Source organism: Bombina bombina, chromosome 6 (assembly GCF_027579735.1).
Source record: "Bombina bombina isolate aBomBom1 chromosome 6, aBomBom1.pri, whole genome shotgun sequence".
Classification (NCBI taxonomy): Eukaryota; Metazoa; Chordata; class Amphibia; order Anura; family Bombinatoridae; genus Bombina; species Bombina bombina.
Genome location: NC_069504.1, coordinates 1,070,244,508 through 1,070,272,159, shown reverse-complemented (window position 1 = coordinate 1,070,272,159; position 27,652 = coordinate 1,070,244,508). Strand labels below are relative to the sequence as shown.

General features: G+C 41.4%; 1 protein-coding gene across 1 annotated transcript in view; it reads left to right on the top strand.

Annotated features, from left to right (window-relative positions):
- LOC128664193 (aldo-keto reductase family 1 member C1) overlaps positions 1–27,652 on the top strand; it is a 79,436-nt gene that overhangs the window by 10,236 nt on the left and 41,548 nt on the right. Inside the window, exons 2-5 of the mRNA XM_053718957.1 lie at positions 115–282; positions 6,112–6,228; positions 6,339–6,416; positions 15,180–15,302. Coding sequence (XP_053574932.1) covers positions 115–282; positions 6,112–6,228; positions 6,339–6,416; positions 15,180–15,302 — 486 coding nt within the window. The remainder of the gene's footprint in view (positions 1–114; positions 283–6,111; positions 6,229–6,338; positions 6,417–15,179; positions 15,303–27,652) is intronic.

The following is a 27,652-nucleotide window of genomic DNA, read 5'->3' as shown; positions in this document are numbered from 1 at the left end:
TATTTTTGCCAGTACATGTATATTGTAAATATGTTTCCATTAGAAGACTTAATTCATCTGTGTATTTATTTTGACTAAAAGTCCCTTTAATGTCACTTTTATATTTTTCACTAGTATCCCAAAAGTCTGGCAGAAGATGCAACAAAGATAGCAATTGAAGTTGGATATCGGCACATTGATTGCGCGTTTGTATATGGCAACGAACGGGAGGTTGGCCGCGCAATAAAGGCAAAAATTGCAGATGGGACAGTGAAGAGGGGCGATATCTTCTACACTGGGAAGGTAATGAGACATTTCCGCTTACACAGGAAAAAATCAGGGAGCTGAATTCTCAGTTAAAGAAAAGTAAATACAATGAAATCTATATAGCTCATCCTTTACTGCTGTAAAAGTAAAAATTATGTTTCTTCCCCAGATCAGACTATGCATAAGTAAACTTACACAATAAAATACAAAAAATATTGTGCAAATCTCTTTCCTGTTGTGTCATCAGGCCTCAGAAATCTGCAACACTTTTGTCATTTCTAATATTAATTGTTGTTTGGTCACATCAAAAATATTAAGTGCTAGATTACAAGTGGTGCACTATTTATCGCTCTTGCGCTAATACTTTTTGTCTAAAAAATGTTTAAATATATATATATATATATATATGTATATATAGATCAGTGAGGTCAGAGGCTGGTGAGGCACTAGATATGATACGCCGGAGAAACACGTGTACAGAGGGCCGCAAGTACCCCCAACAGGGCAGGTTTAAATGATAGCTGAAACAGTGCACAGGTGACATAATCAGGTGATGGGTGAGAGCAAGTTAGTAACCACTGAGTTACTGATCAGCTGATTACTTCAATTGTGCACTGATTCAGCTATAATGAAAACCTGGCCTGTTGTGGGTACTTGAGGACCATTGTTGAGAAACACTGCACTAAAGCACCAGCTCATTGGAAATGTATTGATTACCTGGAGAATAAAACACACATACTCTGCTCACTGACACCCACACACACTCTGCTCACATACACACTCCTCACACAATTCTGTGGCACAGTGCCAGTTACTAAGCACTTAGAATGATACACAATCTCTTCTCTACTCACTACTGTATTGTAAAAATATAAATAATTTACCATACAAGTTTTACACAAAGGACAAGTTATCAATACTGCCAACACAGCTACTGCAATATGGTGTTCAAGAAACGCACGTGCACATCCCTCTTAGGTATGTTTTTCAACAAAGGACACCAAAGGATACCAAAAGAATGAAGTACATAATAATAAAAGTAAAATAGAAAGTTTATTTATTTATTTTTTGTGTGCAATTTCTATCTGAATGATGGAAATGTAATTATGACTTTCATGTTCCTTAAAAAAACTAATTTGATTTGCTGACATGGGGCCAGTAACAGTTGATGCTAATTCTCAAAATATAAATAACTAGAAAAGAAAATAGCATGCTCTACCTCAATCATGAAAGTATAATTTTAAATGTCTCCTTTTGACTATGTGTTTAACCAGTTACTTTACAGTGGCATTATTTCTAAAAACATTTAACTGAAATAATTACATATCTCCTTTTTATTAATATAAACTTGTATAAAAGCAGCACATATTAAAAACACAATGCAACAGCTTTCAATTGATTTGTGAATTACAAGTTAACAGCAGTCTTTAAATAAATGGAGACATAGAGAAAAATAAAAATAGATACTGCATCCTCTGACTGAACAGACATAACATATATGGAGTTTGTACCAAATTAAATCAAAAAACCATGAAAAAGAGAGTCTTAGCAATATTCAATGTCAAACACTTTAATTTAAATAATGTGGACACTGCACACTTAAAGGGACAGTAAAGTCAAAACTAAACTTTCATGATTTAGATTGGGCATGCAATTTTAAACAACTTTCCAATTTACTTTTATTATCAAATTTGCTTTGTTCCCTTGGTATTTTTGAAAAGCTAAACCTAGCTAGGCTCAAACTGATTTCTAAACAGTTGAAAACCGCCTCCTAGGTCAGAGCATTTTGAAAGTTTTTCACAGTTAGACTGTGCTAGTTCACATGTGTCATATAGATAACATTGTGCTCACTCCCGTGAAGTTATTTAGGAGTCTTCACTGATTGACTACATTGCATGTCTGTCAAAGGCACTTCGATAAGGAGGCTGTTTGCAAAGGCTTAGATACAAGGTAATCACAGAGGTAAAAAGTATATTAATATAACTGTGCTGGTTATGCAAAAACGGGGAATGGGTGATAAAGGGATTATCTATCTTTTAAATAAGAAACATTTTGGTGTAGTCAGTCCCTTTAACTTCAAACTCTGGGTTTTAAATTATGGATTTAAATTTGAATTGACCCTTTGTCTTCCTGTCAGTATTGGGTTATGCTCACTTACTGTCCCCCCTGTTAATGAGCTGTATCTGAACACAATTTGTGAATCACAAGAGATGTAGAATACTACTTTACTCTTCTGCTTGGTGTTATCTGTTCTTAGGTTACCTCAGCTTCCAGTTGTGTCACATGACCCTGCTCACTGCATCCTCCTTCTGATTAATCTATATATCCTTCACTTGCTAGGAGGCATCAAGAGGGGTGCCTCCTATTGGTCCTAATTTTTGCTGCTAATATATTGACAGAACAAAGGTGGCGCTGCAGCACAGCTTTTCCTTTGACCCATGTACTGCAATGGAGAGAAGCGTTCCTGTACTTGCCTCCCCATAGCATTACATGGGGGGAAAATATTTTTTTGGGACATTTTGTTTTGTTTTAATTAAAATTTAATTAAGCTTTGACCACATATGGCAGGGTAGGCACTGCCTCCCCTGCCTCCTATGAGTGCACGTCCCTGATATATATATATATATATATATATATATATATATATATATATATATATATGTGTATGTAAATAAAAAAAAATATATATATATATATATATATATGTGTATGTAAATAAAATATATATATATATATATATGTGTATTAGAACATATTCCCTTATGTGTCGAACAATGGAATGCGGAATATTTACATTAAATACATAGTTAAACACTTAAAGGTCCATAATAAAAGTACCCTTGGTTAATGCATACATTTTATTTTTTTTAGCATATATGTTTATGAGCATGAAGCTTATTTATAAAATAATGCAGTAAAAATATTTAAATTAATTACCTTGTTAAAGATAAGTAGTCAATTTTGTCATCATGTAAAACCACCCCATAATCTTAAAGGGACATTAAACTCCAAATTTTTCTTTTCTTTTCATGATTCAGATAGAGAATACAATTTTAAACAACTTTCCAATAATTTGCTTAATTCTTAAGATATACCTTGTTGAAGAAATAGTAATACACATGGGTGAGCCAATCACTTAAGGCATCTATGTGCAGCCACCAATCGGCAGCTACTGAACATATTTAGATGTGCTTTTCAGCAAAGGATATCAAGAGAATGAAGCAAATTATATAATAGAATTAAATTAGAAAGTTGATTAAAATTGTTTGTTCTATCTGAATCATGAAAGAAAAAAATGTGGGTGTAGTGTCCCTTTAAGGGGCTTTCCCTGATGGTGCCTTGTCAGGGATTATACGCAATTGCATATTCAGACATCTATTGTTACACATTGGGCTATCAAAATGTAGAATCGTTCACTGATTAGGAAGCATCATATTTGTGCATCTTAAAAGTACATGAAGAAGTTTGCTAAAATGCATATCATTGCAGACTTCCCTGCACATAACATTTTCTCTTCTGCAAGCTGCATCATATTACTTTGTTTTGAGAAACAGCTTTACAGCAGCTGCCAAACTGGGATGAAAGGATTCTTCACACATGACTGCACAAGGGTCATCTGAACATTTCATAGCCCTGCAGGTGCCAAAGAGGAATCTGAACCGCCACATAACCACCACAAGTACTATCCTTTTAACCCCTAAGCCGCCACATACTCACCGCAAATGCAACTTTATTACCCCCTAAGCCACCACATACCCGCCGCAAGTACTATCCTATTAACCCCTATACCGCTACATACCCGCCGCAAGTACTATCCTATTAACCCCTATAAGAATAAGCTTTTTTTTTTATTTTCCATGATAGGTTGTTATTGTTTTTAAGTTAGATTTTGCTAATTGGGGAATGGGTATTGTATTGTAGAGTGGGGGGTTTGTTATATATATATATATATATATATATATATATATATAATTTTTTTTATTTTATGGGGCATGTAAATGTGTTTGGTATATTGGTGGATTTTTTTATAATTTTTTGTAATTTAGATTTTTTTTATGTAATTTAGGGAGTTTAGTTTAGAGGGGGGGTATTTAGGTGTCAGTGTAGTTCTAGTTTGCATTGGAAGGTGGCGGTTTAGGCTTTAATCTCCTAATTACCTCATACCTGTATGGGTTTGATTAGGTTAGGGCAGTTTAGGGGTTAATAGTTAATTTATCTACAATTTTTAAAATATTATGCTTTAAGTATGATGCATATTCTTTTAACTATTGTATATAAATTAATATTTTTTTTTTTGTTTTTTTTTATTGTAGACATAAAAATATATTTTAAAATTTATATTTGTTACAAAAAGTATTAGTATTACAATTGTATTATTATTATTATTTTTTTTTTAATGTAGCCATTGGACTGAATGTAGCTCACTCTCGCTGCCAGACCAGAGCGGGAGCGAGCTACATTCAGTCCAATGGCGCGATCTGGCGTGTCGTGACTAGCCAGCACGCCCAAGAATAGCGCTTTGAAAATCCAAGACCCGCAAAGTAGATCCTGTAGTGCAGTCCAACTTTAGACTAAAAAAACTGGTAATACTTGTAATTTATGAAGTTACCGCTAAAATAATGTTATATAATTCTGCACTATGTGCAGAATTATATAACATTATTCTGTACGCTAGGATTTACCATTGTAACAAATAATCAAAGAAGCAAGGTCTCCAGCACTATAAAAAAAACTTTAATGGCACAGTTAGTAGCGACGTTTCGGGGTCACAGCCCCTTATTCATGCTTTAAGCATGAATAAGGGGCTGTGACCCCGAAATGTCGCTACTAACTGTGCCATTAAACTTTTTTTATAGTGCTGGAGACCTTGCTTCTTTGATACATTTATTACAAGACTTGGCAGCGTCCTGAGGTCTATCGTGCACTTGTCCCATTAAGGTGTGCTGTTCCCATTTTTCACGTTGTATTGTAACAAATAAAGGGGACAAAATCCGGCGCCAAGCTAAGCACTTCTCAGCTAAATAGTGTTCTGCCGTGGGCTGCCTTTAGCAGCTCAGCGTAGTGAACGCTGCTAACAAAGGGGCTTTCAGAATTGAGTATTTTATACTTCATGAATTAAAGTCCCCTTTATTTGTTACAATGGTAAATCCTAGCGTTTCGCAAACGCTAGGATTTACCATCACTTTAATAAATGTCTGTCCCGCTCTCAGTTCAAATGGCATAAATAATAGCAATGAACATGGATTTCCTGAATCTAGACCATATATACATCTAAAATGGCATATTTGGCTACTTCAGAGTGTATTGCGCAACATAATAGAAATATTACAAATCATCTTGGAATACTTGCTAATATGTAGAAAAGGGCAGATTTGCACTTTATCAATTACCTTTTAGATGTCAAATTTGAAAGTACAAAATGGTGATGAAAAACTGTTGTCAAGCATCACGAAAATATATTGATCACATTGTTAAGTATTTGGCCTTTTTTGGCAAACCATGCATTTTCGGGTCTGAGAAACACTGGAAAACCTGCAACTCTGATTGGTTTGAATTTGAAACGTGTTACGTGCCTATCACCACCCGAAAACCCAGATAAAAAAGATAGATTGTGATCAAGGCCATAGTTAGATAGGATCAGTAAAGCAAACCTTACATGTTATACATTTAAAACATTTATTTTTTAAAATTAGAACATCCCTTTTAAAAGCAGGCTGTATAAAGTAAAGAATACATTTTCCCTTCCATTATTCATTTTCACTTTATCAGAATGTTGGATAACTTCAATATTTTGTATAGTTATTTTAAATCTAACACACAATTTCTTCTTTATCTCCTCTTATTAATAAAAATCCCAATTTGCAGCTTTGGTGCAATTTTCATTCACCTCCCATGGTTCGTCCGGCCCTGGAACGATCCCTGAAGGATCTACAACTGGATTACATGGATCTGTTTATCATCCACTATCCTATTGAATTTAAGGTCTGGGTATCTTAAATAAATGCAACAATATTTTAATGTAATGACTGTATTCTTGGCATGTTTATTTTGTTTTGTATTAACATGTTACTTTCCTTCTATCCAAACGTAAGCCTGGAGATGATGTCTTTCCAAAGGATGAAAATTGCCACTTTATTTACAACAACACAGACCTTCGAGACACATGGAAGGTATGGAACATGTTTATTAAGTCAATTTAGGGATTAGTGAATATGTGTATTTAGACATCCTGGTGGTAGAAATATTAACATTTTGAATATAACTTTAAACATTCAACAGTCAAATGTTATATTTGAATAACTGATTATTACATTCATTATTAGAATGTTACATTCAATACTGGATAATAGTAATGTTAGCAGTTATTTACCAACATTAATGTGAAATGTTTGGTAATGTTTGTTAAATATACAACATTGAATTTGGAGGGGACAAATGTAGCCAACATTAGGTTGTTTACATTGTGAAACATCAGCCATTACATAGTCAAAAGGGAATGATAGTCGACAGCACCTATAGAATTATATCCTTTTTATTGTGGACAGATTAAAACAATGCGACGTCTCAGGGCAATCCCCTTAATCATTCATAAGACTTATGCATGCATCGTTAAAGGGATTGCCCGAAACGTTGCATTGTTTTAATCTGTCCACAATAAAGAGGATATAATTCTATAGGTGCTGTTGACTATCTATTTTTCTTTGCTATATCATATGGGGACATAGAGTCCCTGGTCGGCACAAGCACCTTATAACTCAGTGAGTTGCGGTACTTTCTATTGATTGTGTATAGTCAAAAGAGAAGATAGTTTCAACTTAGGAAAGGTCAGAACAGTAAAATACTTGTTAAAGTATGTTAAAGGGATAGAAAGGTAAAAAATAAAATATACATAGGTGCATTTCAATTTGAAATAGAAACAGGTTTGCAATATACTCTCATCAGCAAAAACGCTTCTATTAAGTTATTTGTTTTTCTGTGGCATATGTACATATCCTGTGAGGGCCCATGCACCAGTATTCAAACACCACGCATGCTAAGATAACAGGCGGTGGTGCGTATTGCTTCTAAAGACTTAATATGTGTCATACAAGCCACTGCTGACTGTGAGAAGATGTGGTGTTTGAATACTGGTGCACCGGCCCTCACAGCATTTGTGCGTATGCCGCAGAAAAACAGTAATAACTTTTGCTAGAAGCATTTTCGCTAATGAAAGTACACTGCAAAAATAGCTTCTATTTCAAATTGAAACGCATCTATGCACATTTAATTTTTGACCATTTCTATCCCTTTAAGCAGTTAAATATTACTGTAAGGAATAAATCCCAAACAGCTTTTGAAACCGAAACACACGTTTCTTCTGTTATGTGTGATCAGTCCACGGGTCATCATTACTTCTGGGATATAACTCCTCCCCAACAGGAAATGCAAGAGGATTCACCCAGCAGAGCTGCACATAGCTCCTCCCCTCTACGTCAGTCCCAGTCATTCTCTTGCACCCAACGACTAGATAGGATGTGTGAGAGGACTATGGTGATTATACTTAGTTTTTATGACTTCAATCAAAAGTTTGTTATTTTACAATAGCACCGGAGCGTGTTATTACTTCTCTGGCAGAGTTTGAGGAAGAATCTACCAGAGTTTTTTACTATGATTTTAACCGGAGTAGTTAAGATCATATTGCTGTTCTCGGCCATCTGAGGGAGGTAAAAGCTTCAGATCAGGGGACAGCGGGCAGATGAATCTGCATTGAGGTATGTAGCAGTTTTTATTTTCTGAATGGAATTGATGAGAAAATCCTGCCATACCGTTATAATGACATGTATGTATACACTTCAGTATTCTGGGGATGGTATTTCACCGGAACTACTCTGTTAAAAGTCACTAATCCTTTTAATAAGTATTTATCATGTTAAACGTTTTTGCTGGAATGTAGAATCGTTTACATTTCTGAGGTACTGAGTGAATAAATATTTGGGCATTATTTTCCACTTGGCAGTTGTTTGGTTTTAATTATGACAGTTTCGTTTCTCTTCACTGCTGTGTGTGAGGGGGAGGGGCCGTTTTGGCGCTCTTTGCTACGCATCAAAAAATTCCAGTCAGTTACTCTTATATTTCCTGCATGATCCGGTTCATCTCTGACAGATCTCAGGGGTCTTCAAACTTCTTTAGAGGGAGGTAGATTCTCTCAGCAGAGCTGTGAGAATTTTATATTGACTGTGAATAAAAACGTTGCTCTGTAATTTTTATGTCAAATTTAATTATTGTTATTTTTCTAATGGGAACAAACCTTTGCTAAAAGTTGTATTGTTTTAAAGTTTGATGCTATAACTGTTTTTCAGTTCATTATTTCAACTGTCATTTAATCGTTTAGTTCCTCTTTGAGGCACAGTACGTTTTTGCTAAAAAAGATTATAACCAAGTTGCAAGTTTATTGCTAGTGTGTTAAACATGTCTGACTCAGAGGAAGATATCTGTGTCATTTGTTCCAATGCCAAGGTGGAGCCCAATAGAAATTTATGTACTAACTGTATTGATGCTACTTTAAATAAAAGTCAATCTGTACAATTTGAACAAATTTCACCAAACAGCGAGGGGAGAGTTATGCCGACTAACTCGCCTCACGCGGCAGTACCTGCATCTCCCACCCGGGAGGTGCGTGATATTATGGCGCCTAGTACATCTGGGCGGCCATTACAGATAACATTACAAGATATGGCTACTGTTATGACTGAAGTTTTGTCTAAATTACCTGAACTAAGAGGCAAGCGTGATCACTCTGGGGTGAGAACAGAGTGCGCTGACAATACTAGGGCCATGTCTGATACTGCGTCACAGCTTGCAGAGCATGAGGACGGAGAGCTTCATTCTGTAGGTGACGGTTCTGATCCAAACAGATTGGATTCAGATATTTCAAATTTTAAATTTAAATTGGAGAACCTCCGTGTATTACTAGGGGAGGTCTTAGCAGCTCTCAATGATTGTAACACAGTTGCAATACCAGAGAAACTGTGTAGGTTGGATAAATACTTTGCGGTACCGGCGAGTACTGACGTTTTTCCTATACCTAAGAGACTAACTGAAATTGTTACTAAGGAGTGGGATAGACCCGGTGTGCCGTTCTCACCCCCTCCAATATTTAGAAAGATGTTTCCAATAGACACCACCACTCGGGACTTATGGCAAACGGTCCCTAAGGTGGAGGGAGCAGTTTCTACTTTAGCTAAGCGTACCACTATCCCGGTGGAGGATAGCTGTGCTTTTTCAGATCCAATGGATAAAAAATTAGAGGGTTACCTTAAGAAAATGTTTGTTCAACAAGGTTTTATATTGCAACCCCTTGCATGTATCGCGCCGATTACGGCTGCGGCAGCATTTTGGATTGAGTCTCTGGAAGAGAACCTTAGTTCATCTACGCTAGACGACATTACGGACAGGCTTAGAGTCCTTAAACTAGCTAATTCATTCATTTCGGAGGCCGTAGTACATTTAACCAAACTTACGGCTAAGAACTCAGGATTCGCCATACAGGCACGTAGGGCGCTGTGGCTAAAATCCTGGTCAGCTGATGTTACTTCTAAGTCCAAATTACTTAATATACCTTTCAAGGGGCAGTCTTTATTTGGGCCCGGTTTGAAAGAAATTATCGCTGACATTACAGGAGGTAAGGGCCACGCCCTACCTCAAGACAAAGCCAAAGCTAAGGCTAGACAGTCTAATTTTCGTCCCTTTCGGAATTTCAAAACAGGAGCAACATCAACCTCCTCTGCACCAAAACAGGAGGGAGCTGTTGCTCGTTACAGGCAAGGCTGGAAGCCTAACCAGTCCTGGAACAAGAGCAAGCAGGCCAGGAAACCTGCTGCTGCCCCAAAGACAGCATGAACCGAGAGCCCCCGATCCGGGACCGGATCTAGTGGGGGGCAGACTTTCTCTCTTCGCCCAGGCTTGGGCAAGAGATGTTCAGGATCCCTGGGCGCTAGAGATCATATCTCAGGGATACCTTCTAGATTTCAAATTATCTCCCCCAAGAGGGAGATTTCATCTGTCAAGGTTGTCAACAAACCAGATAAAGAAAGAAGCGTTTCTACGCTGTGTACAAGATCTGTTATTAATGGGAGTGATCCATCCGGTTCCGCGGTCGGAACAAGGACAAGGGTTCTACTCAAACCTGTTTGTGGTTCCCAAAAAAGAGGGAACTTTCAGGCCAATCTTAGATTTAAAGATTCTAAACAAATTCCTAAGAGTTCCATCGTTCAAAATGGAAACTATTCGGACAATCTTACCCATGATCCAAAAGGGTCAGTACATGACCACAGTGGATTTAAAAGATGCTTACCTTCACATACCGATTCACAAAGATCATCACCGGTATCTAAGGTTTGCCTTCTTAGACAGGCACTACCAGTTTGTAGCTCTTCCATTCGGATTGGCTACGGCTCCAAGAATCTTCACAAAGGTTCTGGGTGCCCTTCTGGCGGTACTAAGACCGCGAGGGATTTCGGTAGCTCCGTACCTAGACGACATTCTAATACAAGCTTCAAGCTTTCAAACTGCCAAGTCTCATACAGAGTTAGTTCTGGCATTTCTAAGGTCGCATGGATGGAAAGTGAACGAAAAGAAGAGTTCTCTTTTTCCTCTCACAAGAGTTCCATTCTTGGGGACTCTTATAGATTCTGTAGAAATGAAGATTTACCTGACAGAAGACAGGTTAACAAAGCTTCAAAATGCATGCCGTGTCCTTCATTCCATTCAACACCCGTCAGTAGCTCAATGCATGGAGGTGATCGGCTTAATGGTAGCGGCAATGGACATAGTACCTTTTGCACGCCTACACCTCAGACCGCTGCAATTGTGCATGCTAAGTCAGTGGAATGGGGATTACTCAGATTTGTCCCCTACTCTGAATCTGAATCAAGAGACCAGAAATTCTCTTCTATGGTGGCTTTATCGGCCACACCTGTCCAGGGGGATGCCATTCAGCAGGCCAGACTGGACAATTGTAACAACAGACGCCAGCCTTCTAGGTTGGGGCGCTGTCTGGAATTCTCTGAAGGCTCAGGGACTATGGAATCAGGAGGAGAGTCTCCTTCCAATAAACATCCTGGAATTGAGAGCAGTTCTCAATGCCCTTCTGGCTTGGCCCCAATTAACAACTCGGGGGTTCATCAGGTTTCAGTCGGACAACATCACGACTGTAGCTTACATCAACCATCAGGGAGGGACAAGAAGCTCCCTAGCAATGATGGAAGTATCAAAGATAATTCGCTGGGCAGAGTCTCACTCTTGCCACCTGTCAGCAATCCACATCCCGGGAGTGGAGAACTGGGAGGCGGATTTCTTGAGTCGCCAGACTTTTCATCCGGGGGAGTGGGAACTTCATCCGGAGGTCTTTGCCCAAATACTTCGACGATGGGGCAAACCAGAGATAGATCTCATGGCGTCTCGCCAGAACGCCAAACTTCCTCTCTACGGGTCCAGATCCAGGGATCCGGGAGCGGTTCTGATAGATGCTTTGACAGCACCTTGGAACTTCGGGATGGCTTATGTGTTTCCACCCTTCCTGCTGCTTCCTCGATTGATTGCCAAAATCAAACAGGAGAGAGCATCAGTGATTCTAATAGCGCCTGCATGGCCACGCAGGACTTGGTATGCAGATCTAGTGGACATGTCATCCTGTCCGCCTTGGTCTCTACCTCTAAGACAGGACCTTCTGATACAGGGTCCATTCAAACATCAAAATCTAACTTCTCTGAAGCTGACTGCTTGGAAATTGAACGCTTGATTTTATCAAAACGTGGTTTTTCTGAGTCGGTTATTGATACCCTGATACAGGCTAGGAAGCCTGTTACCAGAAGGATTTACCATAAAATATGGCGTAAATACCTATACTGGTGCGAATCCAAAGGTTACTCCTGGAGTAAGGTTAGGATCGCTAGGATATTGTCCTTTCTACAAGAAGGTTTAGAAAAGGGTCTATCAGCTAGTTCATTAAAGGGACAGATTTCAGCTCTGTCCATCTTGTTACACAGGCGTCTGTCAGAAAATCCAGACGTCCAGGCCTTTTGTCAGGCTTTAGCTAGGATCAAGCCTGTGTTTAAAGCTGTTGCTCCGCCATGGAGTTTAAACTTAGTTCTTAACGTTTTACAGGGTGTTCCGTTTGAACCCCTTCATTCCATTGATATAAAATTGTTATCTTGGAAAGTTCTGTTTTTAATGGCTATTTCCTCGGCTCGAAGAGTCTCTGAGTTATCAGCCTTACATTGTGATTCTCCTTATCTGATTTTTCACTCAGACAAGGTAGTTCTGCGTACTAAACCTGGGTTCTTACCTAAGGTAGTCACTAACAGGAATATCAATCAAGAGATTGTTGTTCCATCCTTGTGTCCAAATCCTTCTTCAAAGAAGGAACGTCTTCTACACAATCTGGATGTAGTTCGTGCCCTCAAGTTCTACTTGCAGGCAACTAAAGATTTTCGCCAAACTTCTTCCCTGTTTGTCGTTTATTCTGGACAGAGGAGAGGTCAAAGAGCTTCTGCTACCTCTCTCTCTTTTTGGCTTCGTAGCATAATACGTTTAGCCTATGAGACTGCTGGACAGCAGCCTCCTGAAAGAATTACAGCTCACTCCACTAGAGCTGTGGCTTCCACTTGGGCCTTTAAGAATGAGGCCTCTGTTGAACAGATTTGCAAGGCTGCAACTTGGTCTTCGCTTCATACTTTTTCCAAATTTTACAAATTTGACACTTTTGCTTCTTCGGAGGCTATTTTTGGGAGAAAGGTTCTTCAGGCAGTGGTTCCTTCTGTATAATGAGCCTGCCTATCCCTCCCGTCATCCGTGTACTTTTGCTTTGGTATTGGTATCCCAGAAGTAATGATGACCCGTGGACTGATCACACATAACAGAAGAAAACATAATTTATGCTTACCTGATAAATTCCTTTCTTCTGTTGTGTGATCAGTCCACGGCCCGCCCTGTTTTAAGGCAGGTAAATATCTTTTAAATTATACTCCAGTCACCACTTCACCCTTGGTTACTCCTTTCTCGTTGATTCTTGGTCGAATGACTGGGACTGACGTAGAGGGGAGGAGCTATGTGCAGCTCTGCTGGGTGAATCCTCTTGCATTTCCTGTTGGGGAGGAGTTATATCCCAGAAGTAATGATGACCCGTGGACTGATCACACAACAGAAGAAAGGAATTTATCAGGTAAGCATAAATTATGTTTTTTGTTTTTAATTAATTCTTCGTATTATTTTGCTTTCTAAAGTTAAATAAAGCAGAGGTAACTGTTCTGTCTCATTAAAGGGGACGGGGAAATGTTCCTTTTTCATTAGTGCAATTAGGTTAAGAAACAAGGCCTTCAAACTAATGGGTAAATGTAACTTTTTGCCACATCTTAATTAGTATAAAAACATTCCTTATAAGTGTGACAAAAACAGAAGGGGGCAATTAAAGGGACATGAGAACCAATTTTTTTATTTAGAAAGACCAAGTGATTTTAAACAACGTTCCAATTTACTTCTCTTATCTTATTTGTTTTCTTCCTCTTGATATTCTTTGTTAAAATGACACCTTGGTAGACCCAGGAGCTGCTGATTGGTTGCTGCACATGTATGCCTCTTGTAATTGGCTAACCAATGTGTTCAGATAGCTCCCAGTAGTGCATTGCTGCTTCTTCAACAAAGGATGCCAAGAGAATGAAGCAAATTATATAACAGAGGTAAATTGAAAAGGTGTTTAAAATTGTATGCTCTATCTGAATCATAAACCATTTTAGGTGTCATTCTCCTTTAATAGACGCAGAGGTTAATTTTAAGAATTAAAGGCATTTAAAAACCCAAATATTTTCTTTTGTGATTCAGACAGAGCATAAAATGTTTGAAAAAAACTTTCCAATTTGCTTCTATTTTCAAATTTGCTTTATTCCAATGTTATTCTTTGCTGAAGAGATAAGAATTAAAAATAAAATTTAGAGGGCGCTTTAAAAAAGCTGAAGATTTTTAAAAATCCTTAGTAAAAACGTACATGAGTTGCCTTAATAAATTACTAACATCAGTAAATATATTCACTTTAAAACACTTTGTTTAAAAACCAGCAAACCACCATAAAAATAGCGCAAACTTGATCTATAGCCACTTATTTAATCCGTTTGTGCTTTAATATGTCTTTTGAGTGTACTAGTGGATGTTTTGTTAGTAGGTTTAGACCAACACCTCTTTAGCAAGCCAAAATGTTATGCACCTTCTCTTGTATCAAATCCCCTGCTTCGGAGTACACCGGTGTATGGTTAGGGTGCAGGCACACAGATGTGCCTTGAAATCAAAGAGGGAATTAGTCTCACATGTATTTTGCAATGCTTGTTATTAACACCTTGGTGTACCTGCGTAGGTTCAGTCTTCTGCTTCTATTCCTTACCGCGGTTTCAGGCAAGTGTGTAGCGTCTTGCAAATCTCCTCTGTAGCGATCACGTGACTCTACCTTACGTCACGGCTTGGATCTTCTGTTTAACAACTTTTGTTTAAACTTGAAATGAATAAAAAGAGGGCAACCTCTTTCGAGGATAGTAGCACACAGATGATCCAAGCCGTGACGTAAGGTAGAGTCACGTGATTGCTACAGAGGAGATTTGCAAGACACTACACACTTGCCTGAAACCGCGGTAAGGAATAGAAGCAGAAGGCTGAACCTACGCAGGTAAACCAAGGTGTTAATAACAAGCATTGCAAAATACATGTGAGACTAATTCCCTCTTTGATTTCAAGGCAAATCTGTGTGCCTGCACCCTAAGCATACACCGGTGTACTCATCTTAATCGTGAAATTTTTTTTTTGTGTTTCATGTCCCTTTAACAAGCATAAGTGTTGAGTCTTACAATGCCATGAAGACAAGCAATGACAATAACCTAATAAAACTCTGCACACATTTGTATCTGTTATAGGCTATGGAAGAGTGTAAAGATGCTGGACTTGTAAGATCAATTGGTGTCTCCAACTTTAACCGCCGGCAGCTGGAACTGATTCTCAACATGCCCGGCCTGAAGTACAAACCAGTCTGTAATCAGGTAACAAATACTCGCACACATTTTCAACCTCTCCCTCAGCATCGGTATATTTCCCTCATCTCTGAAACATGAACTGGTCACACCTATCTTCAAAAAACCAACCCTTGATCCAACTACCGCCCTATTTCCCTCCTCCCTCTTGCCTCAAAGCTTCTTGAAAAGCTAGTATATGTACGTCTATCCCATTTCCTTACATTAAACTCCCTCCTTGACCCACTGCAATCTGGATTTACAGCAAAATCAAAAAGGCCACTGCCCTCTGCTTATTATCTTCCTTGATCTGTCTGCAGCCTTTGATACTGTTGACCACCCTCTTTTGCTCCAAACCCTCCAATCCTTCGGCATTTGTGAAACAGCCCTGTCGTGGTTCTCTTCCTACCTGTCAAATCGTACCTTTAGTGTAGCCTTCTCTGGGGCCTCCTCTGCCCCATCAACACTTTCTGTCGGGGTACCGCAAGGTTCTGTCCTCTGTTCCCTTTTTGTCAGGGTTTTTTCCCTGTTTTGTTTGCCATGCGCTGCTGGCAGCCATTTTACTCACCTCTCTTCCTGACTATGATGCATTGTGGGGGATGCTGCTCATTTCCTGCACTTCCTTTTATGGCCAGACTGGTGTACATCATCCATGTGAGACAGGATGCAGTCTCAGAATTGTGATGCCATCACTTATTATTTAAAGGGCCTCTGTTCAGTATGCTTTGCCTTTGCGTTGTCTCAGACCTGTTTGTGAGAGTTCCTGTGTATTACCTGGCTGCCTGACGTCCTTCCTGAAACTGTTTTCCTTGTTCCTGATTCCGGCTCGTCTGACTATTCGCTTTGGCTCCTGACTCGGCTCATCTGACTACCAGCTCTGGTTTTGACTCCTGGCTTGTTATTTGACTTGTGGACTTTTTATTATTTTTTGCTATTAATAAAGGTGTGATTATTTTTGCACTTCTCGTCTCAGTCTGATTCCTGGCACCCTGACATTACGCAAAGGCCATGAATCCTGATGGTGCTAATTATCCACCTTTACCTGCCATCATTTCCAGGATGGATGTACAGGATCACCGCTTGGATCAATTTGCACTAGCCCTGCAAACCCTGCTGACTCGCACTGCACATTTGGACCAAAGTGTCCCGCAAGTTATGGCTGTTCCTGTACCTCAGCGATAACTTGCGGGACACAAGAGCTGTTCCTCTACCTCAGCGATATGGAGGCGATCCTATTCAGTGCAGAGGGTTTTTGAACCAGGTGGGCATTTACTTTGAGATGTTACCTCAGGCGTTTCCCTCTGACAGAGCTAAGGTGGGATTTCTCATCTCGTTACTCTCTAACACAGCTCTTGCCTGGGCTAATCCCTTGTGGGAGACTAATAAACCTGTGATTTCAAATTACCCTGAATATGTGGCCTCTTTTCGAAGGGTATTTGATGTTCCGGCTCGCTCCTCCTCTGCTGCTAAACGACTCATGTCCATTCAGCAAGGTACAAGATCTGTTGCTCAGTATGCTATTGAGTTCCGTACGCTTGCCGCAGAAGTAGGTTGGATTAATGAAGCCCTTGTTGCCGCCTTCTTTCATGGGCTCTCTGATGCGATTAAAGACGAAGTTGCTGCCAGAGATTTACCAGAGGATCTCGAGGCATTGGTGTCTTTTTTGATCCTAATTGACATCAGACTCAGAGAGAGGTCCTCTTTCAAGGAGCGCTTGCGGAAGCCCCCTGTTCCGTTGTCTACTACGTGTTCGTTCCCACCCATACCTCCCTCTCCTCCCATGCCTCCTGGTCCCGAGTCACCAGGTACTGCTGAGCCAATGCAGTTGGGATTCACGCGCCTCTCCGCGGTGTAGAGGGCCTTTAGGAGGAGGGAGGGGCTCTACCTCTATTGTGGGTTACAGGGCTACCTTTTGAAGTCTTGTCTTACACGACCGGGAAACGCTCACACCTAAGGTCCTTTCGGGGGCAGACCTTGGGTGGTTTTTCCTCGTCCCCAGAACCGCTTAAGGAGAAACCTTTGGTCACAGTTGTCCTTTCCTGGGTAGACTCCTCCATAGTCACTCAGGCTCTTGTTGACTCCGGTGCTGCAGGCTATTTCATTGACAGTGCTTTTGTATCAAATCCATCATTCCTGTTTTGCCTCGGTCCATTCCACTTGCTATTGAGGCCATTGATGGCAGGCCCCTTCAGCCTGCACTCGTTACTCACGAAACTGCTCCGTTGTCCATGGCTGTTGGGGCTCTCCATTTTGAAACCCTCCAGTTCCAGGTGATAAACTCGCTGCATTTTCCCGTTGTTCTGGGTTATCCCTGGCTCCAAAAGCACAATCCCAGTCTCGACTGGCGCAGGTCCGAAATTTTGTCGTGGTCCCCGCAATGTATTTCCACTTGTCTTCAGAAACCAGTTAGTCTTGTGCTCTTCTTCGGTATCTCAATTGCCAGAGGAGCACCGAGAGTTACTAGACATTTTTGTCAAGGTGCGTGCTGGTACGTTGCCTCCTCACCGGTCTTACGATTGTGCCATAGACCTGCAACCCAGAGCTATTCCTTCTTGGGGCCGGGTGTACCCTCTGTCTTTTGCAGAGAATTGTGCTATGGAGGAGTATGTTGCCGATGCTCTGTCGTGGGGGATCATCCACAAATCCTGCTCTCCTGCAGGGGCTTGCTTCTTTGTGAAGAAAAAGAGTGGCGAGTTAAGACCATGCATCGATTATAGGGGTCTTAATCGTCTTACCATTAAGAATGCTTACCCTATTCCGCTCATTACGGAACTCTTTGACCGCCTCAAGGGAGCTACGGTCTTTACTAAACTTGATTTGAGAGGAGCGTACAATCTAGTTAGGATCAAGGAGGGCCACGAATGGAAAACAGCATTTAACACCAGGAGCGGGCATTATGAGTATCTTGTAATGCCCTTTGGCCTATGTAATGCTCCTGCTGTTTTTCAGGAATTTATTAATGATGTCCTATGAGATATGTTGCAACAGTGTGTTGTGGTGTACTTAGACGACATCCTCATACACTCACCCACACTTGAGGCTCATCGTTCTGATGTTACACGGGTTCTTCAGAGATTACGTGAGAACGGCCTGTTTTGTAAACTCGAGAAATTTGAGTTCCATCAGACTCAAGTAACCTTCCTAGGTTATGTTATCTCCATTGCAGGGTTCTCCATGGATCCTGACAAGTTATCTGCAGTTCTGCAGTGGCCTCGCCCAGTTGGTCTTCAGTCTATTCAACGTTTTTTGGGGTTCGCCAATTACTATAGAAAGTTTATTAAAAACTTTTCTTCCTTGGTCAAACCTATCACAGACATGACCCGTAAAGAAAATGATCCACTCCATTGGTCACCTACTGCCATTAAGATTTTTGATAGTCTAAAGACTGTCTTTGCTGACGCTCCAGTTCCCGCTCATCCTAATCCTGTCCTGCCTTTCGTTCTTGCGGTCGATGCGTCTGAGACTGGAGTAGGTGCCCTCTTGTCTCAACGTCCTACGCCTGACGGTTCCTGGCATCCGTGTGGTTTCTTCTCTAAGAAATTGTCTCCAGCGGAGTGCAATTATGAAATTGGCGACAGGGAATTACTGGCCATAATTTTGGCACTCACGGAATGGAGGCATCTTCTCGAGGGTACTAGCGTGCCAGTGCTCATTCTTACTGACCACAAGAATTTAACTTATCTATCGGAAGCAAAACGTTTGTCGCCCCAACAGGCCAGATGGGCGCTATTTTTGTCTCGGTTTAATTATGTGGTCTCCTACCTGACTGGTAGTAAGAATGTTAGGGCTGATGCCCTCTCTCGACAATTTTTTTCGCCTCTGTCCAAGGAGGAGTCTGTACCTACTCCTGTTATACCTCCTGACCATATTTTGGCTACCATGCGTACTAATTTGACTTCTCCCTTGGGGAGGAGATTCTGGCTGCACAAACCAATGCACATCCTGAGAAATCTAGTGGTAAGTGTTTTGTTCCTGAGAATCTTCGAACTAAACTTTTGCACACTTACCACTATCCTAAAGCCGCAGGTCACCCAGGCAAGAACAAATTATTTGGTCTGTCACTCGACAATTCTGGTGGCCAGGTCTTCGTTCTGATGTTGCTGCGTATGTTGCCTCCTGCTCAGTTTGTTCACAGAATACGACTCCTCGACGTCTTCCTGTGGGTTTTCTTCAACCTATTGCTAATGGTGAGCGTCCTTGGACACATCTTTCCATGGACCTCATTGTCGAGCTCCCTGTTTCCAATGGCAATACCGTTATCCTTATGGTGGTTGACAGTTTTTCTAAAATGTCACATTGCATTCCCTTGATTAAGCTGCCTACTGCTCAGGAGCTTGCTTCAATTTTTGCCCGGGAGGTCTTCCGTTTACATGGGTTACCCAAGGAGATAGTGTCGGACCAGGGTAGCCAGTTTGTCTCCAGATTTTGGCGTTCCTTTAGTGCTCAAATGGGGATCCAGCTTTCCTTCTCCTCAGCATATCACCCTCAATCCAATGGGGCTGTGGAATGGTCTAATCAAGCTCTGGAACAGTTCCTCCATTGCTATGTCTCAGATCACCACAATAATTGGTCTGAACTGTTACCTTGGACAGAGTTTGCTCGTAATAGTGCTATTAATGCTTCCTCCAAGTTATCCCCGTTCATGGCAAATTATGGGTTTCAACCATCATGTCTCAAGGTATTCCGGCTTTGGAACCGGCAACTCCGTTCCACGTGGGTGCAGATTCAGGATTGCCTTCATCATTCTGTGCTGCGCCAAAAGTTCCAGGCTGATCGTAGGCGTCTGCCCGCACCGTCCTACTAGGTTGGTGAGAGAGTTTGGCTGTCCTCCCGCAACTTGAACCTTCGTGTGCCTTCCAATAAATTGTCTCCCCATTATGTTGGTCCTTTTTGAATATTCGTGTGAGACAGGATGCAGTCTCAGAATTGTGATGTCATCACTTATTATTTAAAGGGCCTCTGTTCAGTATGCTTTGCCTTTGCGTTGTCTCAGACCTGTTTGTGAGAGTTCCTGTGTATTACCTGGCTGCCTGACTTCTTTCCTGGTTCCTGATCCCTGGCTTGTTCCTGACTCTGCTATTTTCCTTGTTGATGATTCCGGCTCGTCTATCAGCTCTGGTTTTGACTCCTGGCTTATTTGACTTGTGGACTTTTTATTATTTTTTGCTATTAATAAAGGTGTGATTATTTTTGCACTTCTCGTCTCAGTCTGATTCCTGGCACCCTGACACCTTTTTTCTCAATCTACACGTCATCATTAGATTGCCTAATTAAGTCCCATGGTTTCCAATATCATTTGTATGCCGATGACACCCAAATCTACTTCTCTGCACAAGACCTATCTCCTTCCTTGCTAACCCATGTCACTAACTGTCTTTAAACAAATACCACTTGCGCTAAGCATCTGTAGAATTCTCCTTCACATACGTCCATTAAACCTCCCACTGCCCTCGACCTTTGCTGTTTTGCGGTCTCATGCAAATTTTAATATTTTTTTTGGAATAAAGACTTTCTCTAAAATTAGACATTTCCTTACACAAGATACAACTAAGATTTTAATTCACTCTCTCAATCTTACACCCCTTGATTACTGCAACTCTGTCCTCTCTGGTCTCCCCAGCTGCCGCCTAGCTCCTTTAAAATCCATAATGAATGCCTCTGCCAGGCTCATCTTCCTTACACGTCGCTCTTCATCTGCTGCACCTCTCTGCCAATCCCTTCACTGGCTTCCTCTTCCCTTCAGGATTAAACACAAAATTCTCACTCTGACATACAAAGCCCTCAACTGCATTGCTCCCCCCTATATCTCAGACCTTGAGGCCGAATTATCATATGTCTGTTTGACCTGATTCGACAGTGTGCTCAAATGGGGATCCATGGGACAGACCTCGCTGAATGCGGAGAGCAATACGCTCTCCGTATTCAGCATTACACCAGCAGCTCACAAGAGCTGCTGGTGCAACGCCGCCCCCTGCAGACTCACGGCCAATGGGCCGCCAGCAGGGAGGTGTCAATCAACCCGATCGTACTCAATCGGGTTGTATTGTGGTGATTACTGTCTGCCTCATCAGAGCAGGCGGACAGGGTTATGGAGCAGCGGTCTTTAGACCGCTGCTCCATAACTTGTGTGTCTGGCGAGTAACTTCCTCACACTCCCGCTTACAGGACTTCTCCAGACTTTCTCCCATCTTGTGGAACTCTCTGCCTCGCTCCACAAGACTGCTATTAGTTTAACTGTTTGATCAAATGGCCACTAAATTCAAAATTAAAGTTTCCTGATTCAGATAGAGCATGCGATTTAAAAATAACTTTATAGTATACATCTATTGTGCACATTCTTTTTATATTCACACTTTCTGAGACTCCAGCTCCTACTGAGCATGTGCAAAGTGTATAGTGTATATGCATTTTGTAATTGGCTGATAGCTGTCATATCATATGGGGGGGGAAGGGAAATTTGGTTTCCCTTTTCAAATTTGCCAGAAAATATTCTACTGCTCATTTAAAATTTGAAGTAAGTTCTATTGCATTTTTATTGTATATTTGTCAGTTATTCAATGAAAGATGCCCAATTCCTTACACCTAGATAGACTCAGGAGCAGCAGTGCACAACTGGAGCTAGTTGGTGGTTTGTTGCTAGTACTACACATAGATGCTTCTTGCCATTGTCTCACTACATGTTTTTTTTTAGCTAAGTCCCAGTAGAGCATTGCTGCTTTTGAGCTGACTTTAAAGGTACAGTCAAATCAAAATGTCATGATTCAGATAGGGTGTGCCATTTTAAACAACTTTCCAATGTACTTTTATCATCATATTTGCTTTGTTCTCTTGGTATTCTTTGTTAAAAGCTAAACCTAGGTAGGTTCATATGCTAATCTCTAAGCTGTTGAAGTCCGCCTCTCGCCTCAGTACATTTTGACAGTTTTTCACAGTTAGCACTAGTTCATGTGTGCCACTTAAATAACGCTGGCTTATATACAAGGCAATCACAGAGGTAAAAAGTATATTAATATAATAGTGTTGTGCAAAACTGGGAAATGGGTATTAATGGGATTATATATATATATCTTTTAAACAATAAACATTTTCAAGTAGAGTATCCTTTAACTATGTGTTTACAATAAAAAAAAGTGTATCCAGCACTAATGTGTATAATAAATGGGTGCAAGGCTATTCATGTCTCTGCACCATAGCCCCAACTCAAATCCATATAGCAGTAACAAACAGCAGCACACCTTATACTATCTTTAAAAATCTTACATTTATTACAGTTCCAGACAGACACAAAACAATGACATTTGTGTTTGTATGAAGCTGCTATAAATGTAAGATTTCTCTTGTTAAGTGTGTTCAGTCCACGGGTCATCCATTACTTATGGGATATATTCTCCTTCCCAACAGGAAGTTGCAAGAGGATCACCCAAGCAGAGCTGCTATATAGCTCCTCCCCTCACATGTCATATCCAGTCATTCTCTTGCAACCCTCAACAAAGAAGGAGGTCGCGAGAGGAGCTGGAGTTTTTACTTAACTATTCTTCAATCAAAAGTTTGTTATTTTAAATGGCACCGGAGTGTGCTGTTTTTCTATCTCAGGCAGTATTTGGAAGAAGAAACTGCCTGCGTTTTTTTCTATGATCTTAGCAGGCGTAACTAAGATCCACTAGCTGTTCTCGACATTCTGAGGAGTGGGGTAACTTCAGAAACTGGGAATAGCATGCGGGGTCCTCCGCAAATGAGGTATGTGCAGTACTTTATTTTCTGGGAATGGAATTGACTAAGAAAATACTGCTGTTACCGTATGATGTAAGTACAGCCTTAAATGCAGTAGTGGCAACTGGTATCAGGCTGATAAATGTATGCGCAGTCGAGTTATTTTCTAGGGACTAGAATTTGACTGAGAAAATACTGTTAAAACTGAAATAATACTTAAGCCTTATCTGCAGTGGTAGCGACTGGTAGCAGGCTTAGTGATAACTTTGCATGACATTGGAAAATGTTGTTTTTTTAATAAAACGTTTACTGGCATGTTATTCGTTTTTGTGAGGTACTTTGGTGATAAATCGCTTTGGGCATGATTTTTTTTCCACATGGCTAACATATTTTTCTGCATGGAAACCGTTATATCAGGGCTCCCACTGTTGTGATAGGAGTGAGAGGGACCTTGTTTTAGCGCCTTGTTGCGCAGTTAAAATTCTTGCACAGTCTTCCTGCTTCTTCCTCCTTGATCCAGGACGTCTCTAGAGAGCTCAGGGGTCTGCAAAATTCATTTGTGAGGGAGGTAATCGGTCACAGCAGATCTGTGACAGTGTGCTGACTGTGATTAAAAGCGTTAAATCTTAATTGATATCTGTTTTATCCGTTTTGGGTATTGAGGGGTTAATCATCCTTTTGCTAATGGGTGCAATCCTCTGCTAATAATACACTTCTTGTTAAGAATTGTTTAATTATATCTGTATTTTTGAAGCGCTGCAGCGTTTTTTATATTGCTTGTAAACTTATTGAAAGTGATTTCCAAGCTTGCTAGTTTCATTGCTAAGTCTGTTTAAACATGTCTGATTCAGAGGAAACTGTTTGTTCATCATGTTCAAAAGCCAATGTGGAGCCCAATAGAACGATGTGTACCAAATGTATTGATATTGCTTTGAATAAAAGACAATCTGTACCGATAAAGAAACTATCACCAGACAACGAGGGGGAAGTTATGCCGCCTAACTCTCCTCACGTGTCAGTACCTGCGTCTCCCGCTCGGGAGATGCGTAGGATTGAGACACCAAGTACATCTAGGCCCTTACAAATCACTTTACATGATATGGCTAATGTTATGAAAGAAGTATTATATAATATGCCCGAATTAAGGGGCAAACGCGATAGCTCTGGGTTAAGGACAGAGCGCGCTGATGACACGAGAGCCATGTCTGATACTGCGTCACAATTTGCAGAACATGAGGACGGTGAGCTTCATTCTGTCGGTGATGGTTCTGATCCGGGGAGACCGGATTCAGAAATTTCAAATTTTAAATTTAAGCTTGAGAACCTCCGTGTGTTACTAGGGGAGGTATTAGCGGCTCTGAATGATTGCAACACGGTGGCAATTCCAGAGAAATTGTGTAGGTTGGATGGATACTATGTGGTACCGGTGTGTACTGACATTTTTCCTATACCAAAAAGACTTACAGAAATTATTAGTAAGGAGTGGGATAGACCCGGTGTGCCTTTTTCCCCTCCCCCGATATTTAGAAAAATGTTCCCTATAGACGCCACCACACGAGACTTATGGCAGACGGTCCCTAAGGTGGAGGGAGCGGTTTCTACGTTAGCCAAGCGTACCACTATCCCGGTGGAGGATAGCTGTGCTTTCTCAGATCCAATGGATAAAAAATTAGAGGGTTATCTTAAGAAAATGTTTGTTCAACAGGGTTTTATATTGCAGCCTCTTGCATGCATTGCGCCTGTCACGGCTGCAGCGGCATTCTGGTTTGAGTCTCTGGAAGAGGCGATTCGCACAGAGCCATTGGATGAGGCTTTGAGCAAAGTTAGAACCCTTAAGCAAGCTAATGCGTTTGTTTCAGATGCCGTAGTACATCTAACCAAACTTATGGCTAAAAATTCCGGATTCGCCATACAGGCGCGCAGAGCGCTCTGGCTTAAATCCTGGTCAGCGGATGTAACTTCCAAGTCTAAGCTACTTAACATTACTTTCAAAGGGCAGACCTTATTCGGGCCCGGCTTGAAGGAAATTATTGCTGACATTACGGGAGGTAAGGGCCACGCCCTTCCTCAGGACAGGGCCAAACCAAAGGCCAAACAGTCTAATTTTCGTGCCTTTCGTAACTTCAAGGCAGGAGAAGCATCGACTTCCTCCGCTCCAAAACAGGAAGGAACTACTGCTCGTTACAGACAGGGTTGGAAAGGCAACCAGTCATGGAACAAGGGCAAGCAGGCCAGAAAGCCTACTCCCGCCCCTAAGACAGCATGAAGACAGGGCCCCCTATCTGGAGACGGATTTAGTGGGGGGCAGACTTTCTCTCTTTGCCCAGGCTTGGGCAAGAGATGTGCAGGATCCCTGGACGTTAAAGATTATATCTCAGGGATACCTTCTGGATTTCAAAACCTCTCCTCCACAAGGGTGGTTCCATCTTTCGAGGTTATCGACAAACCTAGTAAAGAAAGAGGCATTTCTACAATGTGTACAAGACCTCTTAATCATGGGAGTGATCCACTCAGTTCCGCGATCAGAACAGGGTCAAGGATTTTACTCAAATCTATTTGTGGTTCCCAAAAAAGAGGGAACCTTCAGACCAATCTTGGACTTAAAGATCTTAAACAAATTCCTAAGGGTACCATCGTTCAAGATGGAAACCATTCGAACCATCCTACCCATGATCCAAGAGGGTCAATATATGACCACGGTGGACTTAAAGGATGCTTACCTTCATATACCGATTCACAAAGATCATTATCGGTATCTAAGGTTTGCCTTTCTAGACAGGCATTACCAGTTTGTGGCTCTTCCCTTCGGGTTAGCCACGGCCCCGAGAATTTTTACGAAGGTTCTGGGCTCACTTCTGGCGGTACTAAGACCACAAGGCATACCGGTGGCTCTGTACCTAGACGACATTCTGATACAAGCGTCAAGTTTTCAGAATGCAAAGTCTCATACAGAGATAGTTCTAGCATTTCTGAGGTCGCATGGGTGGAAAGTGAACGTGGAAAAGAGTTCTCTGTTACCACTCACAAGGGTTCCTTTTCTAGGGACTCTTATAGATTCTGTAGAGATGAAGATTTACCTGACGGAGTCCAGGTTATCAAAGATTCTCAATGCTTGCCGTGTCCTTCATTCCGTTCCAAGCCCATCAGTAGCTCAGTGCATGGAGGTAATCGGCTTAATGGTCGCGGCAATGGACATAGTGCCATTTGCGCGCCTGCATCTCAGACCGCTGCAACTATGCATGCTCAGTCAATGGAACGGGGATTACTCAGATCTGTCCCCTTTGCTAAATCTGGACCAGGAGACCAGAGATTCTCTTCTCTGGTGGTTGTCACGGGTTCATCTGTCCAAAGGAATGACCTTTCGCAGACCAGATTGGACGATTGTAACAACGGATGCCAGCCTTCTAGGCTGGGGAGCAGTCTGGAATTCCCTGAAGGCTCAGGGATCGTGGACTCAGGAGGAGAAACTCCTTCCAATAAACATTCTAGAATTAAGAGCAATATTCAATGCTCTTCTAGCTTGGCCTCAGTTAGCAAAACTGAGGTTCATCAGATTTCAGTCGGACAATATCACGACTGTGGCTTACATCAATCATCAAGGGGGAACCAGGAGTTCCCTAGCGATGTTGGAAGTCTCGAAGATAATTCGCTGGGCAGAGTCTCACTCTTGCCACCTGTCAGCGATTTACATCCCAGGCGTAGAGAACTGGGAGGCGGATTTCCTAAGTCGCCAGACTTTTCATCCGGGAGAGTGGGAACTTCACCCGGAGGTATTTGCTCAACTGATTCGTCGTTGGGGCGAACCGGATCTGGATCTCATGGCATCTCGCCAGAACGCGAAGCTTCCTTGTTATGGATCCAGGTCCAGGGACCCGGGAGCGGTGCTGGTAGATGCATTAGCAGCCCCTTGGGTTTTCAACATAGCTTATGTGTTTCCACCATTTCCGTTGCTACCTCGGCTGATTGCCAGGATCAAACAGGAGAGGGCATCGGTAATTCTGATAGCGCCTGCGTGGCCACGCAGGACCTGGTATGCAGACCTAGTGGACATGTCGTCCTGTCCACCATGGTCTCTTCCTCTGAGGCAGGACCTTCTAATTCAGGGTCCTTTCAACCATCCAAACCTAATTTCTCTGAGGCTAACTGCCTGGAAATTGAACGCTTGATTCTATCAAAGCGTGGGTTTTCGGATTCGGTTATTGATACATTAATACAGGCTCGGAAACCTGTGACCAGAAAAATTTACCATAAGATATGGCGTAAATATTTATATTGGTGCGAATCCAAGAGTTACTCATGGAGTAAGGTTAGGATTCCTAGGATATTGGCTTTTCTACAAGAGGGTTTAGAAAAGGGTTTATCCGCTAGTTCGCTAAAGGGACAGATTTCAGCTCTGTCTATTCTTTTACACAAACGTCTGGCAGAGAATCCAGACTTCCAGGCCTTTTGTCAGGCTTTGGCTAGAATTAAGCCTGTGTTTAAAGCTGTTGCTCCTCCGTGGAGCTTAAACTTGGTTCTTATAGTTCTTCAGGGTGTTCCGTTTGAACCCCTTTATTCCATTGATATTAAGCTTTTATCTTGGAAAGTTCTGTTTTTGATGGCTATTTCCTCGGCTCGAAGAGTCTCTGAGTTATCTGCCTTACATTGTGATTCTCCTTATCTGATCTTTC